Genomic DNA, 19,005 nt, shown 5'->3' with positions numbered 1-19,005 from the left:
TTTGTTGCTCTGCTCAGGCTTCCTCTAGTTGCTGCTAGCAGGGGCTACTCTTCATTGCGGTGCTAGGGCTTCTCACTGTGATGGCTTCTCTTGCTGTGGAGCTCGGGCTCTAGGCACATGGGCTTCAGTAGTTGTGACACACGGGCTTAGTTGCTCTGCAGCATGTGGGATCTCCCCAGACCAGAGATCGAACCCGTGTCCCCTGCATTGGCAGGGGTATTCTAAACCGTTGTGTCACCAGGGGAGTCCCAACCTCATGTAATTCTTATGTATTCAGTCCCATTCCTCCTGTTCCTGGCCTCCACCCTCTCACTCATGTTCTCACTGCGCCGGCACTTGGGGCAGATGAGGGACCACAGACCGGGCCCGAGTGATCCCAGCTCCCAGGCTCACACCGTGGCCCTGAAGCCACTTGCCTTCTCTCTCATCTACACATCATATTTCCTGTCCCTGATTATAGCTGTTGTGAACAGCCCAACCCTCCAGAATCACTGGCACTGGGCCTGGGAAGTGGTGACCTGTGCAGGCATCTGTCTGCACTCCAGCGTCATGGTGCAAAGCAGCCCCAAGCTGAGAAAGGCCCTGAAGAAGAGGCTTTGGAGAGCCCTGGGCAAGGAGCAGTTTGTCTCGAGTTATCAGTATCAATAACTGCCATTACTGGACAAGCCCACAAGTGGCAAGAATGCACGAAGTTTGCATGCTGTCCTTCTCTCTTTTCATTTCCTTCTTTCTTCCCCACTCTTTCTACACCCTTTAATTCTTTTTCCATCCCTCTATGTTTCTACCATCACTTCCACTGCTCATAGTCCCTCTTCTGGGTCCCAAACCACCTTGGACTAGCATGGTAGCCTCATTTCCTCACAGGCCTCTCTCACTCTCTACACAAGCAGCCCTAATAATATTCTCCAAGCATCATTTTGGCCTGTACGCCCTTTACAGAGATGTGTAACGGTTGCCAGTTGTTCTGTGGTCAACCAAAAGCTTTTTCTTTTGAATGGTGACATAGGTTGTCCCATACCATCTCACACGCATCAACTGGCCTCCTCATCCCTGCTCTGCTCTCAGAGCTCAGTCTCTCTACTTCAGCCCAGGAAACCTTCTTTCTGTCTTCCCCATATGCTCTTGTGCTCTTTTGGCCCATCTGGAACTTCCTTCTTTCTTTTGTCTGCTGTTCTTTGCCAGTGCCTTCTTTTGTGTTCTGCTTAAGACCAGTTTCACCCATGGAGCTCTTCCTTTTGAATCACGGAAGTCTGAGGACGTATATGAGTTTTGTGCCACTATAGGTCCTGCCCATGATTTTGGTGTTTGCTGTATGTTGAATTAAAAGGAATTTGATGTGGAAATGCTTCTGTTTTGGCCAACATAAGATAGAAAAGGAAAACAGAGGAAATTTGTTATAGTTATTTTTATTTTTTTATTTTTTTCTTTAAGAACTTTTATTGAGATACTATTGACATACAATAAACTGCATGTATTTAAATCATACAATTTGATTGCTATAGTACTTAATTTTGAAAATCTTACTCTTCCTGACCACTCACCCAGGTGGTGGACCCACATGCCTATGTCTAGGATGGTAGTCTCTAATTTAAGGTGTTTGCAGCCCAGAGTGTGTGCAAAATGATCCATTCGATGTAGAAAGAAAAGTGTGGCAATTTCAATTTCCATTTATCCTTTTAATTCCTAATTTTTGATGTTTTATGATGTATGTAATGTATTAGTAGAGTATTACAAGCATATAATTAAAGTAAATAAATATGCATATGGTGGAATTCATGTTCATAATTTTTTTAACTGATGGAGTTTACTATAAAAGAGTATGGAGACCAAGAGATGAGAAGAGATTGGGAAAAGCGCCACACATGGTTAACAGATTTATATGTCTGAGCTAATCAAAATAAAAGTAATAAACAATAGAATAGAATAGAGGTTACAAAGGCTTTTCAAATAAATAACTGCTTTTATGGTAAGTTGTCCAACAATCTTGGGAAGCTGAGACCCTAAAACATTATGGTATAATGCTAACTGGAGGCTGAGCTATGGCAAGAGAGAGAAAAGGAGCAGAGATGAGCTAGCATGTGAGGAGTTTTCACTTGGAAGAAGATTAAGGTTTTAAAAGAGGAGATTCCTAAATTGCAGGAGATGAGCACAAGGGATTTCTCAGAGAGTAGAGAGAGGATGAAGTTGGATAGAGAAAACTGTGGAAAGCTGGGACTATCATAAAGAGTTTTTTTTCTTTTTTCTCTTTTTTTTTTTTTTGACAGCAACATGAGTGAGCTGGGAGGACAATAATAAATTGTGGGGACTGACCTTTGGGGCTTAAGCCACAAGAGGGATGGGTGGAGGCAGCAAAAGCAGGAGCATCAGGGATGTCACCTGGAAGGCTGGGTTTCCTTTGGACAGAGCTCCAGAACTTTAGTGAATATCTTGGGTGGGAAGGGGATGGTGGTGTGACTCATGTTCTGCAACATCTTCACAGCCTTTTGACTTATGCCAGGCCTAGTGGGCTTATCTCAGGAGTTTTTAATTGGTTGGTGTTCTCAACCTCCCTTTCCTAGGCTCTAGCTTATAAGAGCCCGTAAGCATTTGGTGGTTCCATCTTGACCAAAAACAGAGCCTAATATCTCGTCCTGACCGTCAAGGCCTTCTAGGATCTTTCCTCAGCCTACTTTTTCAGCCTGATGTGCCACCATTCCCTTATGGAAATCCTCTGCTGTCGCCAAGCGTATCTATTTCCTAGACATAATCACACTTCCACCTCCTTTCCTGATGTTATCTCTCCTTCCTTTCAACATACAAGACAGCATCTTTGCTGTCCCATAATGAAGGGGCTGCTGCTGCTACTGAATTCTCAGAATTCCTGGGATGGAGATGGGATGACACATACATTTAGAACCGCGGCCTGGGAGTCCTCCTTTTTTATCCTCTGAGAGAGAGAACTGAGCTAAGTGTTTCCCACACAGAGAATCTACTCAGGATTCCAACCTCTACCACTCTTGAGAGCATACATGTGAAGACCATCTGTGAAAAATTTCAAAATTCTCAGGCTTGGCTTCCACCAAATAAGAAAGTCTAAATATGAGAAATCAAAATGTAACAAACAAAAAGCACAAACAACAAATGAATCACCATAAAACACATTGTGTATTAAAATGGAAATGATTACTCACCCTTTTGGATTAGCTTCATCTGCACATAGTATATGCCCAGTAAATGTTTGTGGTTTATGACTAGTTCATGAAAGCACTTTGAGAGCAGATACCTAGTTCATTGTTACAGCCCCAGTGCCTTCCCTAGGGTCATTATGATATACAGGAGATGCTTGTTAATTGTTGTTAGTTGAATTGAGGGTTAGCGGCATATCTTTCCCGTTATATGAGCCATCAAAGATGAAGGAGATAGGTGGGAAAAGATGTGAGTTTTCCATATTGAAAGGTTTGTGGCTGACCAGACTCCAGAGGTATGAGCTCAAAGTTTGCCTTATTGTTCCACTTTCCAGTAGGAAACAGCCAAATGTCAGCTAGAGGAACAAGGGCAGGTAGAGAGCAGTTGGGAACTCTATCTCCTGGAGATTTGCATCTTCTCAGAAAGGCAGAGTGAATGAGTTACCTTAGTTCACCTCTCCTTTCCCCAGGAACACAGTGTTCACTATAGCAAGGCTTCTGTGTTGGAAGATCAATTCCACCTGGACCATTGTCCCAGGTGAACTGGGAACTGGAAAGAGAGGCTGAGTGCTCTGCATTCTGTTCTCTCTTTGTGGGGTGCTTATGCATGGAACTGATAGGAAATGGTGCTCGTCAGGAGGTGAGTGTTCTGTAAAATACTCCCTCACTCTTATGTTACTTGATCTTGAACCTTCGCTATTGCCATATCTGACCCAGAAGAATTTCTGCTTGCCTTACTCCCTGTGACACATTAACCTGCTTACACTCAGCTGAGTAAGCACTCACCTGATTGCTTTTTTTTTTTTGATTCTGTGAACCTCATTCCTATTGCATATGTGGCCTTTGCTTACTCCACCTTCCTCTAATTAAAGTAGATGTCCAATATTTGGTGCCTTGGACCTCTATTGCAGCCCTGACATTCCCCTGAATTCTCCTTGGACTACTTGTCCCTCCACAGGTTGGGTATCATTATAATAACAATTGTCATCATTACCTTACTTATTTCTTATGCAGGTGTAGAGATTTATAGTTTCCACATATAAGTCAGTATATGTGTATATATATACTCACATTATTTGTGATCCATATTTTATAGGTGAAGAAAGAGGAGTTCAGAGAGATTAAATGACTGGTCCAAAGATCCGTAGAAAGTGACTGTGACAAAACTGAAAACCTGGTCTTCTGATTTCAGCTGGTGGTGAGGAAGATAGGAATACAAGATGTGCTGCTAACTATGCAAAGATTTCCAGTCCTGGAATCAGTTTGGATCTTGGTCTTTTCTCCATACAATTGTGTCTTTAGGTGGGAGCCTTAATCTATAACTTGAGGCTTCATTTATTTCATCTATAAAATTAATGTCTTCTTTCACTCTGAAAACTAAGGTTCTGGTCCTAGAATCTAGTCTTATCCTGTGAATTAGAATAGATGATACTTTTCACATCTTACAGATGGAGAAACTGAGGCACAGAGGGGCCTATTGGCATATCCAATAAACTCACAGTGATGGATGGAACTAGGACTAACACCTGCCTTGATTCCTAGCCCTCGGTTCTTCCTGCCATAGCCCATTGGTGTTATAGCTATCATACTAGGATTTCCTATGTGAAATGCCCTTTAAAGGTCACTAACAGAATATGGTTAAAAACTTCACTTGCCTGATTATGTATAATTGTCTATGTTCTATTTGATGATTAACAGTCACTACAAGTAATAGGATTTGAATTAACCTATCTTGGTAGAGGTTGTGTTCAGTTTTCTGCCTGTCAAATGGGTTTTCTAAAGGCACTTGCTTCATAGGGTCATTGTGAGAACTAAAGACAATGAAGGTCACCTAGAACAATGCCCAGAACGCACCAACCAACCCAGGACGTGAGCCTCTGACTGTCAGTAGTGGGCGTACCCACTGGATCTCCTCATAGAGCAGCCAGCAGGTGTGTGGCTCTGTCTCAGGTGTCCGCTTAGAGAGGTATAAGCTCCCTTGTAAGGGATGCTAAATGCAAGGGCCTGGTATAGTATCCACACCAATGTTGACATCGGCAGACAGTAGGCAGAGGAAGGACAGGCAAATTCGTGGGCAGGCAGGGGGACGTTTGAAACTGAGCCTCAATGATATTTGCATCTATTCTGAGAGAAGAAAACCTCTTCACTCTCCTCAGATAGCCCATATCCTCTACTTTATCCTCTGTACTTAGGGCAGCTGGAGGGACCAACATCATACGGGACCTTCCAGAGCCACCCTACAGGAATAGGCCTTGAAGTCTTGGGACCCATCTTTTCTTCAGGAGAGATGAGTGGAGAGGACATGGTTTCAGGACCTCAGTTGGCTGATAAGGGAGCCCTCCTCTTCACTATCATTTTGTTCCTTTTGTGCCTGGTGGCAGTGGTGGGTAATGGCTTAATCACTGTGGCACTGTGCATGGAATGGTTGCTATGGAGAATGTTGTCACCCTGCAGTAAGTCATTGGTCAGCCTGGGGGCCTCTTGCTTCTATCTGCAATGAGTGGTGATGAGTAAGAACATTTATATTTTCCTGAATCCAATGGCCTTCCCATACAACCCTGTATTCCAGTTCCTGGCCTTTCAGTGGGACTTCTTGAATGCTGTTACATTATGGTTCTCCACCTGGCTCAGTGTATCCTACTATGTGAAAATCACAACCTTCACCCACCCTGTCTTCCTCTAGCTAAAGTGGAAGGTTTCTGGGTTGGTTCCATGGATGCTACTCAGCTCTGGGGGGTTCTCCAGCTTTAGCACCATTCTATTTTTCATAGGCAACCAGAGAATATATCAGAACTATTTAAAGAGGGGTCTGCAATCTTGGAACGTCACTGGGAATGCTATGAAAACATATGAGAGACTCTATTCCTTCCCTTTGAAAATTGTTACCTGGACAGTCCCTACTGTTATCTTCATCGCTGGCATGGTTTTGCTCATTACATCTCTGGGAAGACACACCAAAGAAGTCTTCCTACCCATCTCAGGCTTTCATGATTCCAGCTCCCAGGTGCACATCAAGGATCTCCTTGCTCTCATCTCCTTTGCCGTCCTCTTCATTTCCTATTTTCTGTCACTGGAGCTCAGTGCCTCAGGTGTGGTTCCATCCAGGGATTCAGGTACTGGGTGTGGCAGGCTGTGATTTATCTGTGCACAGCAGTCCACCCCATTGTGCTTCTCTTGAGTAACCACAGGCTGAGAGTTATGCTAGAGAGGGGCTTCTCCTCAGAGCATGGGGCATCTTGAGTTGCAATTGATGAAAAGCCTCAGAAACTCTAGTGCAAAAGGCCTGGGTGGGATGGGATGTTGCTTCTTTAAATCTCTTTGCCACATTTAACGCTCTTTCCCTCTTTGCTGCATTTAGTATTAGAAGAATAACCTCAATGAAATAGGATTTCAAGGTGAGATGGAAGGTACTGAACTAGTGGTCTAGTGTCACTGATTTGCACTCAGCAAGGGTGTAGCTGATGTAGTTAATGTTCCCTGTGGGACTTGATGTGGCCAAAGAAGCAGGAAACTTTTATTTCCCTGTGACTAAACTCTTGGTGTTTAAAATTATCCTTCTGGAAACTGGATGTAAGGATCCTGACACATGATTCTTTTTTTTATCTGCTGAATCACACTGGAAAAGATTTTTGGAAACTCAATTTTCCTCTGGCTTCATCCTGTAAAACCATATTTCCTTTTGCATCCTTAACTGATTTCCAGCCATCTACTGCAGTGAAGCTCTCTTTCCTTCCATGCAAGGGTTCCTGGTGTCTGAACTCTCTTTACAGAGCATGGTGAAATTTGTGCATGTGTGTAGCTGTGTGTGTTACCTGGCATTTACAGATTACCTTTTGAGACCACCTGAATGCTAGGGGTTTATGATTTATATATTGTTATGTTCTCTACAATAGCCCAGTCTGTTAGCCTGTTCTATAAATGTTAAGGTCCATGAACCCAGATGTGACTTCTTTTGTGTTGCTATTGGGACCTACTAAAATTTTTGACGTGGAGAGGTTCATTTGTTTCTGATATTTAAGATTTAAGAACATGACTCCTGGCTTGGTTTGGTGAAGCATGTAGACTGCTTTTCTGCCTTTCACAGATCTTCTTAAACTTTCCTTAAGCTCAGTGACCTCTTGAACCATTCAAACTGAGATCCCTCAACGTCTCTCTATTTGCTTTAAAATCTCTCAGCATCATTTCCTGTTTTTCCTCCCCTTCCCCTCTGTATTAGAAGACAGGGCCCTGCTTTTGGCTTTTCAAGACTAGCATTCACATTCATGCTTCCCTAGCCCAATGCTCTCCTGCCTCTTTTCTATCCCCTGCTCAGTCAAGAATTCCCACTTCTACACCAGTCTTCAATCTTTTCCTCTTTACTGTCCTTCCCTTCTTCAGTAAATGTGCCTCTTACCTTTGCCTAAAAAAAAAAAAAAAATCCCCTCCACTCTCTCACTCCCCCAAGTGATCCATCCTTCTGCTAATTAGTCACTTAAAATCTTCTGCTGCGCTTTCTATTGAAACGTGTCTCTAAAGGGCACACATGAGTTCCTGATCCCTAAATGTGATATTATCCTCAGCCCCCAATTTCCTATGTCGTTGTAGTATTTGCCTCTCTTAATAAAGAAATGATTTCTTAAAAAACACTGATTAAAATATTTTACAAAAATTAATACCTGATTTTGGTAGAAGATTTTAAAACAGGAAAATAAACGGCACCCATAATTGCTTACCCACACGTCTTCCTAAAAGTCTGTCTTCTCTTGGCCTCCAAGATACTGTACTAGGTTCTGTTCCCTGCTCTGCGGCTCCTCTTGTGTCTTCCTGCCTATCTGCTCATCATCCGGACTCTTGGTTTTTTCCTTAGCCAGCCCTCTTCCTTCCTTGACACGAATCTTCTCCCTTTTCCTGTTTACAGTTACTCACATAGCTTCAATTATGACCTTCATGTAAATAATCACTGAAGCCTTGAACTTCCTCAAAATTCTAAGCCTGTATTTTCTTCTCCTTGCTGAGCATTTCTACACTATAGTACCAAGAGCACTTCAAATTTAGCAAATTTGAAACAGCTGTCCTTTTTTCCATCCTCTTCTTTCTTTCCCTCCATCACCCAGTTGAATCTATTTTTTTTTATTATTAATATCCAGTAAATCAGACTCACCAACTCTGAGGTAGTTTTCACTCCTTGCTCTCCACTGAACCCTTCTATCTAATGGCAACTTGTCTTCAGTTGGTACGCCTACAGTGTCTCTATTATCTGTTCCTTTCTTCCTGTTCCGGTAGATCTTATCTTAGAGTAGACTGTCCTTTTCTCCCACCTGGACTGCTTATATGTCTTTTTCACCACTTACTTCCTTACAGTGCCTTCCCCCCCCAATCAAAAGTACCATTAACAAATTGATCTCTCGACCATTTCACCCACACCCTTAATCACTGCTCAGTGCCTGTCAATTGAAACACAGGTCCCTAAATTGGCATTTAAGGACCTCCACAGTGTGGAAACAGTTTTATCTTTCACTGCTTCCATTCTAGTAGAACCAACCCTATTTTGCAGCAAAACTTGGGTCATCGTTGTTCTGGACATGCCTGGAACTTCCTCCATGATGTGCTGAAATGTGCTCTCTTGTCCCACATTTACCTGTCAAATCCTATGTAATTTTTTCCCTGTTTAATTTTTTTTAATAAATTTATTTATTTATTGGCTGCTTTGGGGCTTCATTGCTGCACTTGGGCTTTCTCCAGTTGCGGCAAGTAGGGGATACACTCCACTGAGGTGTGTGGGCTTCTCATTGAGGTGGCTTCTCTTGTTGTGGCACGTGGGCTCAATAGTTGTGGCCACGGGTTTAGTTGCTCTGTGGCATGTGGGATCTTCCCGAACCAGGGATCAAACCTGTGTCCCCTGCATTATCAGGTGGATTCGTAACCACTGCACCACCAGGGCACTCCCCTGTTTAATTTTTAAAGGTTAATTCAAATGGCTTCTCTTCAGGGAAGCTTTTCTGGATGCCCCCACACCTCAAGCTCTGATCTCTTGCCTCGGAGGACATACAATGGGGTGTTGCTCAGTTGTGACGTGAATTCTGCCTGTGGTAGTGTGATGGTGTACTCATTTCATTCTCCTTACCTTAGTAGATTTTAAAGTTCTTGAAGGTGTGGGCTGCCTCCTAGTCTTCCACGTGTCGCCTGAAGCACTTACAAATACTTGCTTCATTGAACAGAATGGTTCTATTGCACCTAGAATCCAGCTGTAAGCACATGCACTTTTGTCTGTATATATATAATCTGGGCTGCCTACTACTATCAATTATATTTTCATGGTTATATTTGAGCTGTATGTCCTTCACTGTCTGGCCAGCTTTTTTGTGGAGGTCAAACATATACTCTGTTTCTCATGAGGTATACACAATGTAGGAATAATAAATGGATGAGAGTAAAATTGCCTGATTTTGTGATGCCTTACCTTCCTTCTTTCTTGTATGTTTACATTTTGCTAAGCAACTGTGAAGCTCCTTCCTCTGGAAACCTAAGTGAAGTGCCATTTCTCCCCTTTGTTACTGACCCAGTGGCCCTTTCCTAAGCACACTCTATCAACTACTCTTTGTTTCTTCCACTCCTTATATTATTATCCTAGGAGAATGGACCATCTACCAGAATCTGAATGATCTCCCCACAGGAAGAAGTTCCCTTGGAACTTGAACAAACAGGGAAAAATAAAAGAGAAGTAAGGTTTGCTGTATTTTTAAAATGCCTAATAATATTATCATCATTAATTTTTGCCTGTAGTCTAATTGCATCACGTTTTTTGATGGTATTGATAACAATCATTTGTGAATGCTTATCTTGTGTGAGGCATGGGGCCATAAAATTTATTTACTTATATCCTTTATATACTTAAATCTTAAAACAACAACACTACAAAGTAGAAACTGAGGCTTAGAGGAGTTTACTGAGGTCTCATGTTCAGTGTATGGCAGAACTGGGATACTTTAGTGCTATATTATATAAAACAGTGTGGCTTGGTGTAGGAATAGGTAAATACATCTGCAGACAATCTAAATAATAGGTACATGGAAAATTATATTTGATAAATAAATCATTTCAAATCAGTGGGGGAAAAGATAGTCATTTAATAGTGTTACAACAAATATAGAGCCAGCATTTTATCCTAGATCCTAGATAGATGCTCTTTAATGTAAATGTTATTTAATTTTTTAAAAGCTCCCTTTTTTTGATAATTTAATTTTCCAGTATTTTATTCCATAAAATAATGCCTTTATATTTTACAGAAATGTTGACTGTTTTCTTCCCACCTTTTCAGGTGTCATTGTAGAGTAGGTATTACCTTTCAGCTCCCACAATTCAAAATCCTGGTTTTCTTAGGCCTTCTTAAATCAGACTCAAAATATCAATTCATAGTGGAAAAATTGGTAAATGTGTCTACAGAAAAATTTAAAACATTTTTTTAACTTTTTATTTTTTTATTTTTTACAATAAACTGCATATATTTAGAGTGTACAATTTGGTATCCCAATATAAAATTCTATAAATGTAAAGATCACTGAAGTCCTCTTCAATTTTAAAGGACAAGTAACAGAAAGATAAAAGCTAGTATCTCCAATATACAAAGAGCTTCTACAAATCAATAAGAAAAAGACAGGCGAACTAATAGAATATTGATTAATGATAAAAATATATAATAAACATTGCCAAGTAAACGTGAAAAGAAGCAATTCATCACTGTTGATCAAGGAAACACAAACTAAAACAATAAGACTTTTGCTGTAAACACAGTTGCATAAGTCAATGTTTTTCCCTCTTCTTTCTCTGGAAAGCACATAAAAGCAACAGAAAGTTGAAAAAGACTTTGAAAACTGCATTTTCAGTGAAGCTAAAAGATAAATAACGCAGAAATTTCAAATTATGTTATATCACTATCAATCACAGATGAGGTCAGGTAGAATCAAGAAAGAAGGTAAATAGAAGTATGAAGAGAAGTGAGAGGGCCCAATTGGGGCATAGATAATATTCCAGCAAAAGCACACTTTCTTCAGAAAAGAGACACCTTGAAATGCAGAAGCCCCTTAATATGAATGTTAGTTATCTATTGATGCATAACAAATTGCCCTGACTCTTAGTGGCTTAAGATAAACTTTACTACAAACTCAAAGCTCCTGTAGATCAGGAATCCGGGCACATCATAATACAGTTGAGAATCTCAATTGTATTCTCTGGCTCTGGGGTCTCAAAGGCTACAGTCATCTCCAGGCTCAACGGGGAAGTGGCCACTTTCCAATTCATTTACATAGCTGTTGGCAGGATTCAGTTTCTCATGGGTTATTGGACTGAGGTATCAGCTTTTCATAAGCTGTTGGCTGGAGGCCTCCTTAAGTTCCTGGCCACATAGCCTTCTCCTTAGATCAGAGTGAATAAATGGGAAAGCAACACAAAAAGTGTCAGCAAGAGAGAGTGCCAGCAAGATGGAATTCACAGACTTGTAACATAGTTAATTATTCATTATTGTTCGTAGGTAGTAACCAACAGATTTGATCAAAAGAAGCAAAAGACTAAGAAAATTATGTAAAATTATATTTATAAAGGTAAGCACTAGAACAAAAAAGACATACTTTCCTTTAAAAGAATGAAAAATAACATGTCAGATAAATGCAAGCAAAAGAAATTTATACCTAAATGAGCAATGAGATAGCAAGATAAGTTTTTAATGTTAAGTGGTAAAATGCAAAATTAAGATAGAACTGGTATGAATATCTATATGATATAACATAGCAGCCTTATTTGTAAAGTAGAAATTACAAGAAATATAAACAGAATCACTTAAAGACTTTATATTTGTCAAATAGAGAAAAAGATAAATATAACCAAATAAGTTAGCTTTTACTGATAGATGTCAAACTTTACACAATCATAAAACACAATTTCTTTGCAAATACCAATGGAGTAGTCATGAAAATGAACTTAACAAATGAACAAACAAAAAATTAGAAAGCAAAGTTCAGCAGTACATTAAATCATTATCAAATAGAGTTTAATCTAGGAATTTAAGGATGATTCATTATTAGGAAATCCATTAATATGTTATCAATAAATCTAAAGGAAAATTCATATGATCACCTCCCAAATGCTAAAAGACATTTGAAAAAATTTAATATGAATTTTTGATAAAATACTCAGTAACATATATATTCAATAACGTGATGCATATATGTACCTAAACCCAAAACCTGCAGCATATTTAATTAATTTAGACATTCCTGCAAAACTCAAGATATGATAATACCTAACGTAATTAAGAGAAAGGAATTAGTTATAGACATTGGAAATGGGAGGTAAAAATATATGTTTGCATAGTTGAAAAATCCAAATAATAAACATAAGAACTACTATAGGACAATAAGAATTTTGTTAAGTAGTGGGGAGCAAAATAAATGCACACAAATCAAAATTTTCTAATATATACAAATAATCACAGAAGATAGAATGAAAGAAAAAATTCTATTTGCAATAACAACAAAAAGACAAAATACTTAGAAATAAATTTTATGAGAAATGTGTAAGACCTATATGGAGGAAACTTTAAAGCACTCAGGAAGACATGGAAGAAGATATAGATCAATGGAATACAATACCATGTGCTTGGATGAGAAGACTCGGCACTATAAAGATGTCAGCTACTCAATTAAAAAAAAATATTTATTTATTTATTTTGGCTACATTGGGTCTTCATTGCTGCTTGCAGGCTTTCTCTAGTTGTGGTGAGTGGGGGCTACTCTTTGTTGCAGTTCGTGGGATTCTCAGTGCATTGGCTTCTCGTTGCAGAGCATGGGCTCTAGGTGCTTCGTCTTCAGTAGTTGTGGCACGTGGGCACAGTCGTGTGGCTTGTGGGCTCTAGAGTGCAGGCTTAGTAGTTGTGGCGCACAGGCTTAGTTGCTCTGAGGCATGTGGGATCTTCCTGGACCAGGGATCCAACCTGTGTCCCCTGCATTGGCAGGCGGATTCTTAATCACTGCGCCACCAGGGAAGTCTCCTCTTAATTTCTTAATTTAATGTAAGACCTATGAAAATGCCAACTTTACCCCTCTTTCTAAACCTATTAAAAAAAAGAGCTAACATTCTAAGGTTATTATGAAAGTTGGAAGGACCCCACCCCCTCCCCAAAAAAGTAGATAAACTCTATCATACATTAAAAGGCATGGTTTGGTTTGTGGTATGAACCTCAAAATTTTAAGAGGGTGTGTGACTATACAACAGTAGAAGAGATGGTCCAGAAAGCAAATACTTTTAATATGGGACTTTAGTATAAATTCAATAGATAAAAATAATATTTTGGATCAGAAGTAAATGGGCTATTCAATAATTGATACTGAGATAATAGGATGGCCATCTTAAAAAAAAAATTAAGGTGCTGCCATATACCAGGATAAAGTCCAAATGGATCAAATATTTTCATGTTAAAAACAGTAGTTACTGGAAAAAATGAGCGGATGAAGATTCTTTTAAAATCTTGTTGTGTGGAAAAATCTTTTAAACTCATAAAAGATTAATTAAAATGAAAAAATTCTGCACGGTAAAAACTCATAAAAAATTTACAAAAAAGTATACTAAGCTGGGAGAATATCTGCATTCATAGCCAAAGTTTAATCTCTAATATATAAAGAGCTCTTAGAATCTTTAGGGAAAAGTTCAATAGCCTCAAAGAAAAAGAAAAGACATAATATGAATGTGTAATTCACAGAGAAGGAAATACAAATGGTTCTTAAACACAGGAAAGATGGCCAAACTAATTTATAACAAGAGACATGCAAATTAAAATAAGATATCACTTTTTAACTATCCATTTGGCAGAACTCGTAAACTGTGGAAATACTTTGCTGTCAAGTTATTGGAGAAATATGTTTTCTTCCACATTGCTGATGGGAGTATAAATTAGTAAATCTCTATGGAGGGTAATTTGGCAATATCTATCAAATTTACTAATGTGTGCATCAATTAACACCACCCCCGCTCCCAGGATTTTGGTGTGTATTACCCTCTCACTGGTCACAATTTGTGTCTTACCATCTTGGGCATGCTGTGACCTGAGACTGGTTATAGTTCTAGAAGCAATGAAGGGTGATAGAGTGAGTTACTAGTAGGATCAGTAATGCCTTGCAAGGAAACTACCATGGGGGCATCCGTGACAAGCTCTGCAGGGAAGGAATGACCAGTTTGCTCAGATAAGGGAGGAAGAATTGCCTCTATTAATAAAGAAGTTTTGACAGAATTTAAGCGTTCAAGTTTCTAGCAATCTATGCTCCAGATCTCCCTATAGATCAAACCAAGACTAGATTAACTCTCAAACCACTTACTGGTTTTTTGTTTTTTGTTTTTTTTTTGTCTAGCGTCTTCCCCTGCCCTATCTTGTGTCTCTTAATTTTCTACAGGTTTCTCCGCAAAGCAATTCCTCAAAAAATCACTTGCACAAGAACCTCCATTACAGGCTCTGATTCTAGAGAGCTTGATCTAAGTGGTCTGATCTTCAGATTGTATTTCTTTGATCTGCATTTGTATATCCCTTTTTGAAAGTCTACATGGATGTTTAACAGGCATTTCAAAGTTATCATATACAAAACTGAACCCGCGATATCTTCCCACTTCAACACGCTTCTGTTACTGTTATTCATGTTTCAGGATGCAGCTATTCTTCTAGTTGCTCTGGACAAAACTTTTTATGTTCCAATTATGCAGCAATTCTGATGCTAAGCCATTTAACCTGTAGCTAAATCATTTTTTCTTATTTTTCTTAGACTTTGTATTTTATATTGGAATATAACTAACAATGTGTGATAGTTTCAGCTGCACAGCAAAGTGACTCAGCCATACATATACATGTATCCTTTCTCCTCCAAACTTCCTTCCCATCCAGGCTGCCACATGACATTGAGCAGAGTTCCCTGTGCTATACAATAGGTCCTTGTTGGTTATCCATTTTAAATGGTTAGCAGTGTGTACATGTCAATCCCAGACTCCCTAACTATCCCTTCCCCCCACTCTTCCCCCTGGTAATCATAAATTCCTCCCCTAACTCTGTGAGTCTGTTTCAGTTTTATAAATAAGTTCATTTGTATCATTTCTTTTTAGATTCTGCATATAAGCGATATTATTTGATATTTCTGTCTGACTTACTTCACTCAGTATGACAATCTCTAGGTCCATCCATGTTGCTGCAAATGGCATTATTTCATTCTTTTTAATGGCTGAGTAATATCCCACTGTATATGTGTACCACATCTCCTTTATCCATTCTCCGTTGATGGACATTTAGGTTGCTTCCATGTCTTGACTGTTGTAAACAGTGCTGCAATGAACATTGGGGTGCATGTATCCTTTCAGACCATGTACTTCTCCGGATATATGCACAAGAGTGGGAATACTGGATCATATGGTAGTTCTATTTTCAGTTTTATAAGGAACCTCCATACTGTTCTGCACAGTGGCTGTACCAATTTACATTCCCACCAACAGTGTAGGAGGGTTCCCTCGCTCCACACCCTCCCAGCATTTATTGTTTGTGGATTTTTTTCATTAAACCATTTTTAGATAAACAGCTTTTGGGTTGGAATTTCATATGCAGCAAGCAGCTCCTTCACTGCAATCTATTGAAAGTCAACCCTTGACACAAGGGTTTGAAGACATTAGGGTTAAGGTTGTTACTCAACTTTCCAAATGAACTTGTAATTCTACTACTCGCCACCACCTCCATTGCTACTGCTCAGTGCAAGCTGCTATTTTCTCTTGCTTGGTTTATTGCAATGGTCTCCTAATGGGTTTTGCAGCTTCTACTCTTGTTTGCCTTTGGTCTGTTTTCAATACAGCAGGTAATAGGATTCTTTAGAAATATGTCACATCTCTTTCATAATTCTCCACTTGCTTTTCAACCTATAGTAAAAGCCCAAGTTTTTATAATGAACTAAAATGCCCTTTATGATTTTGTCCTCCACTTCGTACCTCTGAAGTCATCTCCTGCTATTTCGCCCTGCTCTCACATTGCTCTAGCCACTTTGGCTTCCTTGATGTTCCTTGCCTATGCCAGGCGTATGCCTCCCCAGCGCCTCTGCATTTGGTGATCTCTGGTTGGAATGCTCTTCCAAAGATATTGGCGTCGCTCACTCCCTGTCTTATTTCTGGCATTGTCATTGCTGCTCCAAATTGCAATCCTCCATATGACTATTCCCTGCTCTGCTTTATCTCTTTAGCATTATTATTATTTTACTTATTTACATATTTTTTTCATTTGTTTCCCTCAATCTAATGTAAACTTCATAAGGACAGGGATTTGTGTCTATTTTGTTCCCCACTGGCAAACGGTAAACAGTAAATATTTGTTGAACACATGAATGCCTTATTTTATTATAATTACCTAGATTATCAGTGCAAAGTTTCATTATTTCTATGCCTGTAGAAGTAACTATGGCTGCTAGAAAAGAGATCGTCAGTGGCTCTTCTCTTATAAATTCAGACACTTCAGTGGTTTTTGCTGGTTCACTAATACTCTGTCTTCACATTTTCTACATTTGTTGTTAGAGGTAATTGCTACCATGCTTCTTTTACATTTGAGCAAGAATTTATTGACCATCTAGACATGCAGGTCTAGGTATAGATCTCCCTGTTATGTGCAACACCACTATGAAAGTAGGATTTAAACATTCAAGAAAGCTACCATGTAACATACTAAACCAGTTAGAGGAATATAAAACAGTTAAGAGCTGAAGTGACCATTGTCAAGTACTAATAGTTCATATAGTAAAGAGAGGGGGGAGAGAGAGAGAGTGAGTTTTCAGTAGAGAGAATTATAAAATGGAAATGAATCAGACACAGTTGTCTAACATTATAATGTTTTGCTGCAAATTTTATATGTCTCAAATACATGATACTGGGGAGTTTCCGTCTATCTTTGATAATCGTCTGTTTGATTTTGACATTTCTGAATATCACCAATGGCCTCCTTTTCTGAATTCCTATAGGATTATAGCCTGTACCATGGGCCACTCTTGCGGGATTCACTCAGATAAATAATCTTGATATTTAAAAAATTCACAAGAACAAGGGCCCACATGGGAGGAGAGTTGTGAGGGGAAATGAACCCTGAAATCAGATCAGAGTTTGTGAAGCAGGAGTGAGCCAGGATGTGGCTTCTGGTGGCTGCTCATGGGGTTGGCCACTGTCACAGGCTTGTAGTGAATCTAAGTTCCAGTGGTTTGGATGGTTGGCCTTGGTAACATATAAAAGCTTTTGAAGCCGGGCTTTAGCCCCGGGCAGCTGAATGCATTTTGAACTTTAGTAGGCTAAGCCGTCTGACACATCTTTTAACTATAAATAATACTCTTCCTGGACTACAGTGATGGAAACTCAAGGCTTGGGGTGGGGAGGGCAGTGGCAGGCTTTTGTTTGTTTGTTTATTTTTAGGACTTTTTTTTTCTTTCAATAAAATTAAACCATTTTTAAGAAGAGGTTGAATTAACTGTTTAAGATACACTATTTACATAATAGTATTCATTCTCTGTTTTTCTTAAGATGATTTTTTAAAATGAGAAACTACTCCTGTGTCATCAGATTGTTATATCACATCAGAACTAAAGTGCAATAAGTTTTGAGATCAACATGGAAATTCTGCCTTCAGGAAGAATTTTGGTTTTCATAAGATATGGGACTAGGACTACCTTTTTGAAGCTGGTAGCCTCCGACCTTGCTGACAAACTCATTGGGAGCGCTGAGATTTGGGTCAGCACCAAAAGTAGGCTCCATTCAATCCTACAGGGAGCAGATTCAAGGAGTCTGTTGAACTTATTGCTGGAAAGTTTCAAATGGAGAAGGAAAATATCTGGTTCAAAGATTTAGAATTGGAAAGCATTTACATTCTGACTCCTCTGTACTGTAATAGAGAAATCCATGGGGAAGCTGGGGGAAAGCTGCATTTCTCAAGTTAAAGCCAATGACTGTATTTCTGTGAGTGAATAACATACTTTACCTTATCTGTGTTAGAAATTTGTTGTTACATGTATTATTGCAGTTGAGTTTTTACTAACCTTGTTATTTTTGGGGAAAATCATCATCAACCTTTAGTAGCAAGACCAGACTTTAAGGGCTCTAACAAGTAAGACTGAAAACATTTTTGTATGTACAACATGTAAGTTTCTTCTCAGCATTTCCAAGCTAGATACAACTGTTACTGCTTCTATCACAGCATTTATATAAAGTCTTGCTAACTCAGTCTCCTCAAAGAACCAAATATTGAAAGCATCTGTAACAAAATATGTCAGTAATGCAATTTATACAAGGGTAACACAAAGATTATTTTAAAAAGGAAAAGCAATCAAGCTCATTCAACAAATATTTCCTTAGTGCCCACTGTGTGGGAGATGTGGGGGCTGGAAAAGACAGTGTTTGTTCTTTAAAAGAACAACATGCTTTTCTGTTAGACCAAGAGCACTGTCTGACATTGAAGCATGCATTTAAAAGATTAAGACCTATGCTGTGTCCAGAAAATATTCTTTTAGAAAATACTTTTTTTAAAAAAAATTGTGGTAAAATACACATAACATAAAATTTACCCTTTCATCCATTTTAAAGTGTACAGTTCTGTGGCATTAAGTACATTCACATTGTTATGCTGCCATTGTCATCATCCATTTCCAGAACTTTTTCATTTTCTCCAACTGAAACTCGGTATCCATTAAACAATAATTCTCCATTTCCCTCCCCTCCCAGCCCCTGGCAGCCACCATTCTTCTTTCTGTCTCTGTGAATTTGACTACATTAGGTACCTCCCATAAGTGGAAACATATAGTATTTATCCTTTTGTGAGTGG

The 19,005-nt window shown here is 39.2% G+C and overlaps 1 protein-coding gene across 1 annotated transcript; it reads left to right on the top strand.

The window, feature by feature from the left end:
• Positions 1-5,451: 5,451 nt before the first annotated feature.
• Positions 5,452-6,404, top strand: TAS2R60 (taste 2 receptor member 60). The gene is given in 2 exon segments (XM_057732535.1): positions 5,452-6,265; positions 6,268-6,404. Coding segments are annotated over 2 exon segments (951 nt in total).
• The last annotated feature ends 12,601 nt before the right edge of the window (positions 6,405-19,005 follow it).

Source organism: Hippopotamus amphibius, chromosome 4 (assembly GCF_030028045.1).
Source record: "Hippopotamus amphibius kiboko isolate mHipAmp2 chromosome 4, mHipAmp2.hap2, whole genome shotgun sequence".
Lineage (NCBI taxonomy): Eukaryota > Metazoa > Chordata > Mammalia > Artiodactyla > Hippopotamidae > Hippopotamus > Hippopotamus amphibius.
Note: the sequence above shows the minus strand (reverse complement) of the source record. Positions and strands in the feature narration are given on the sequence as shown.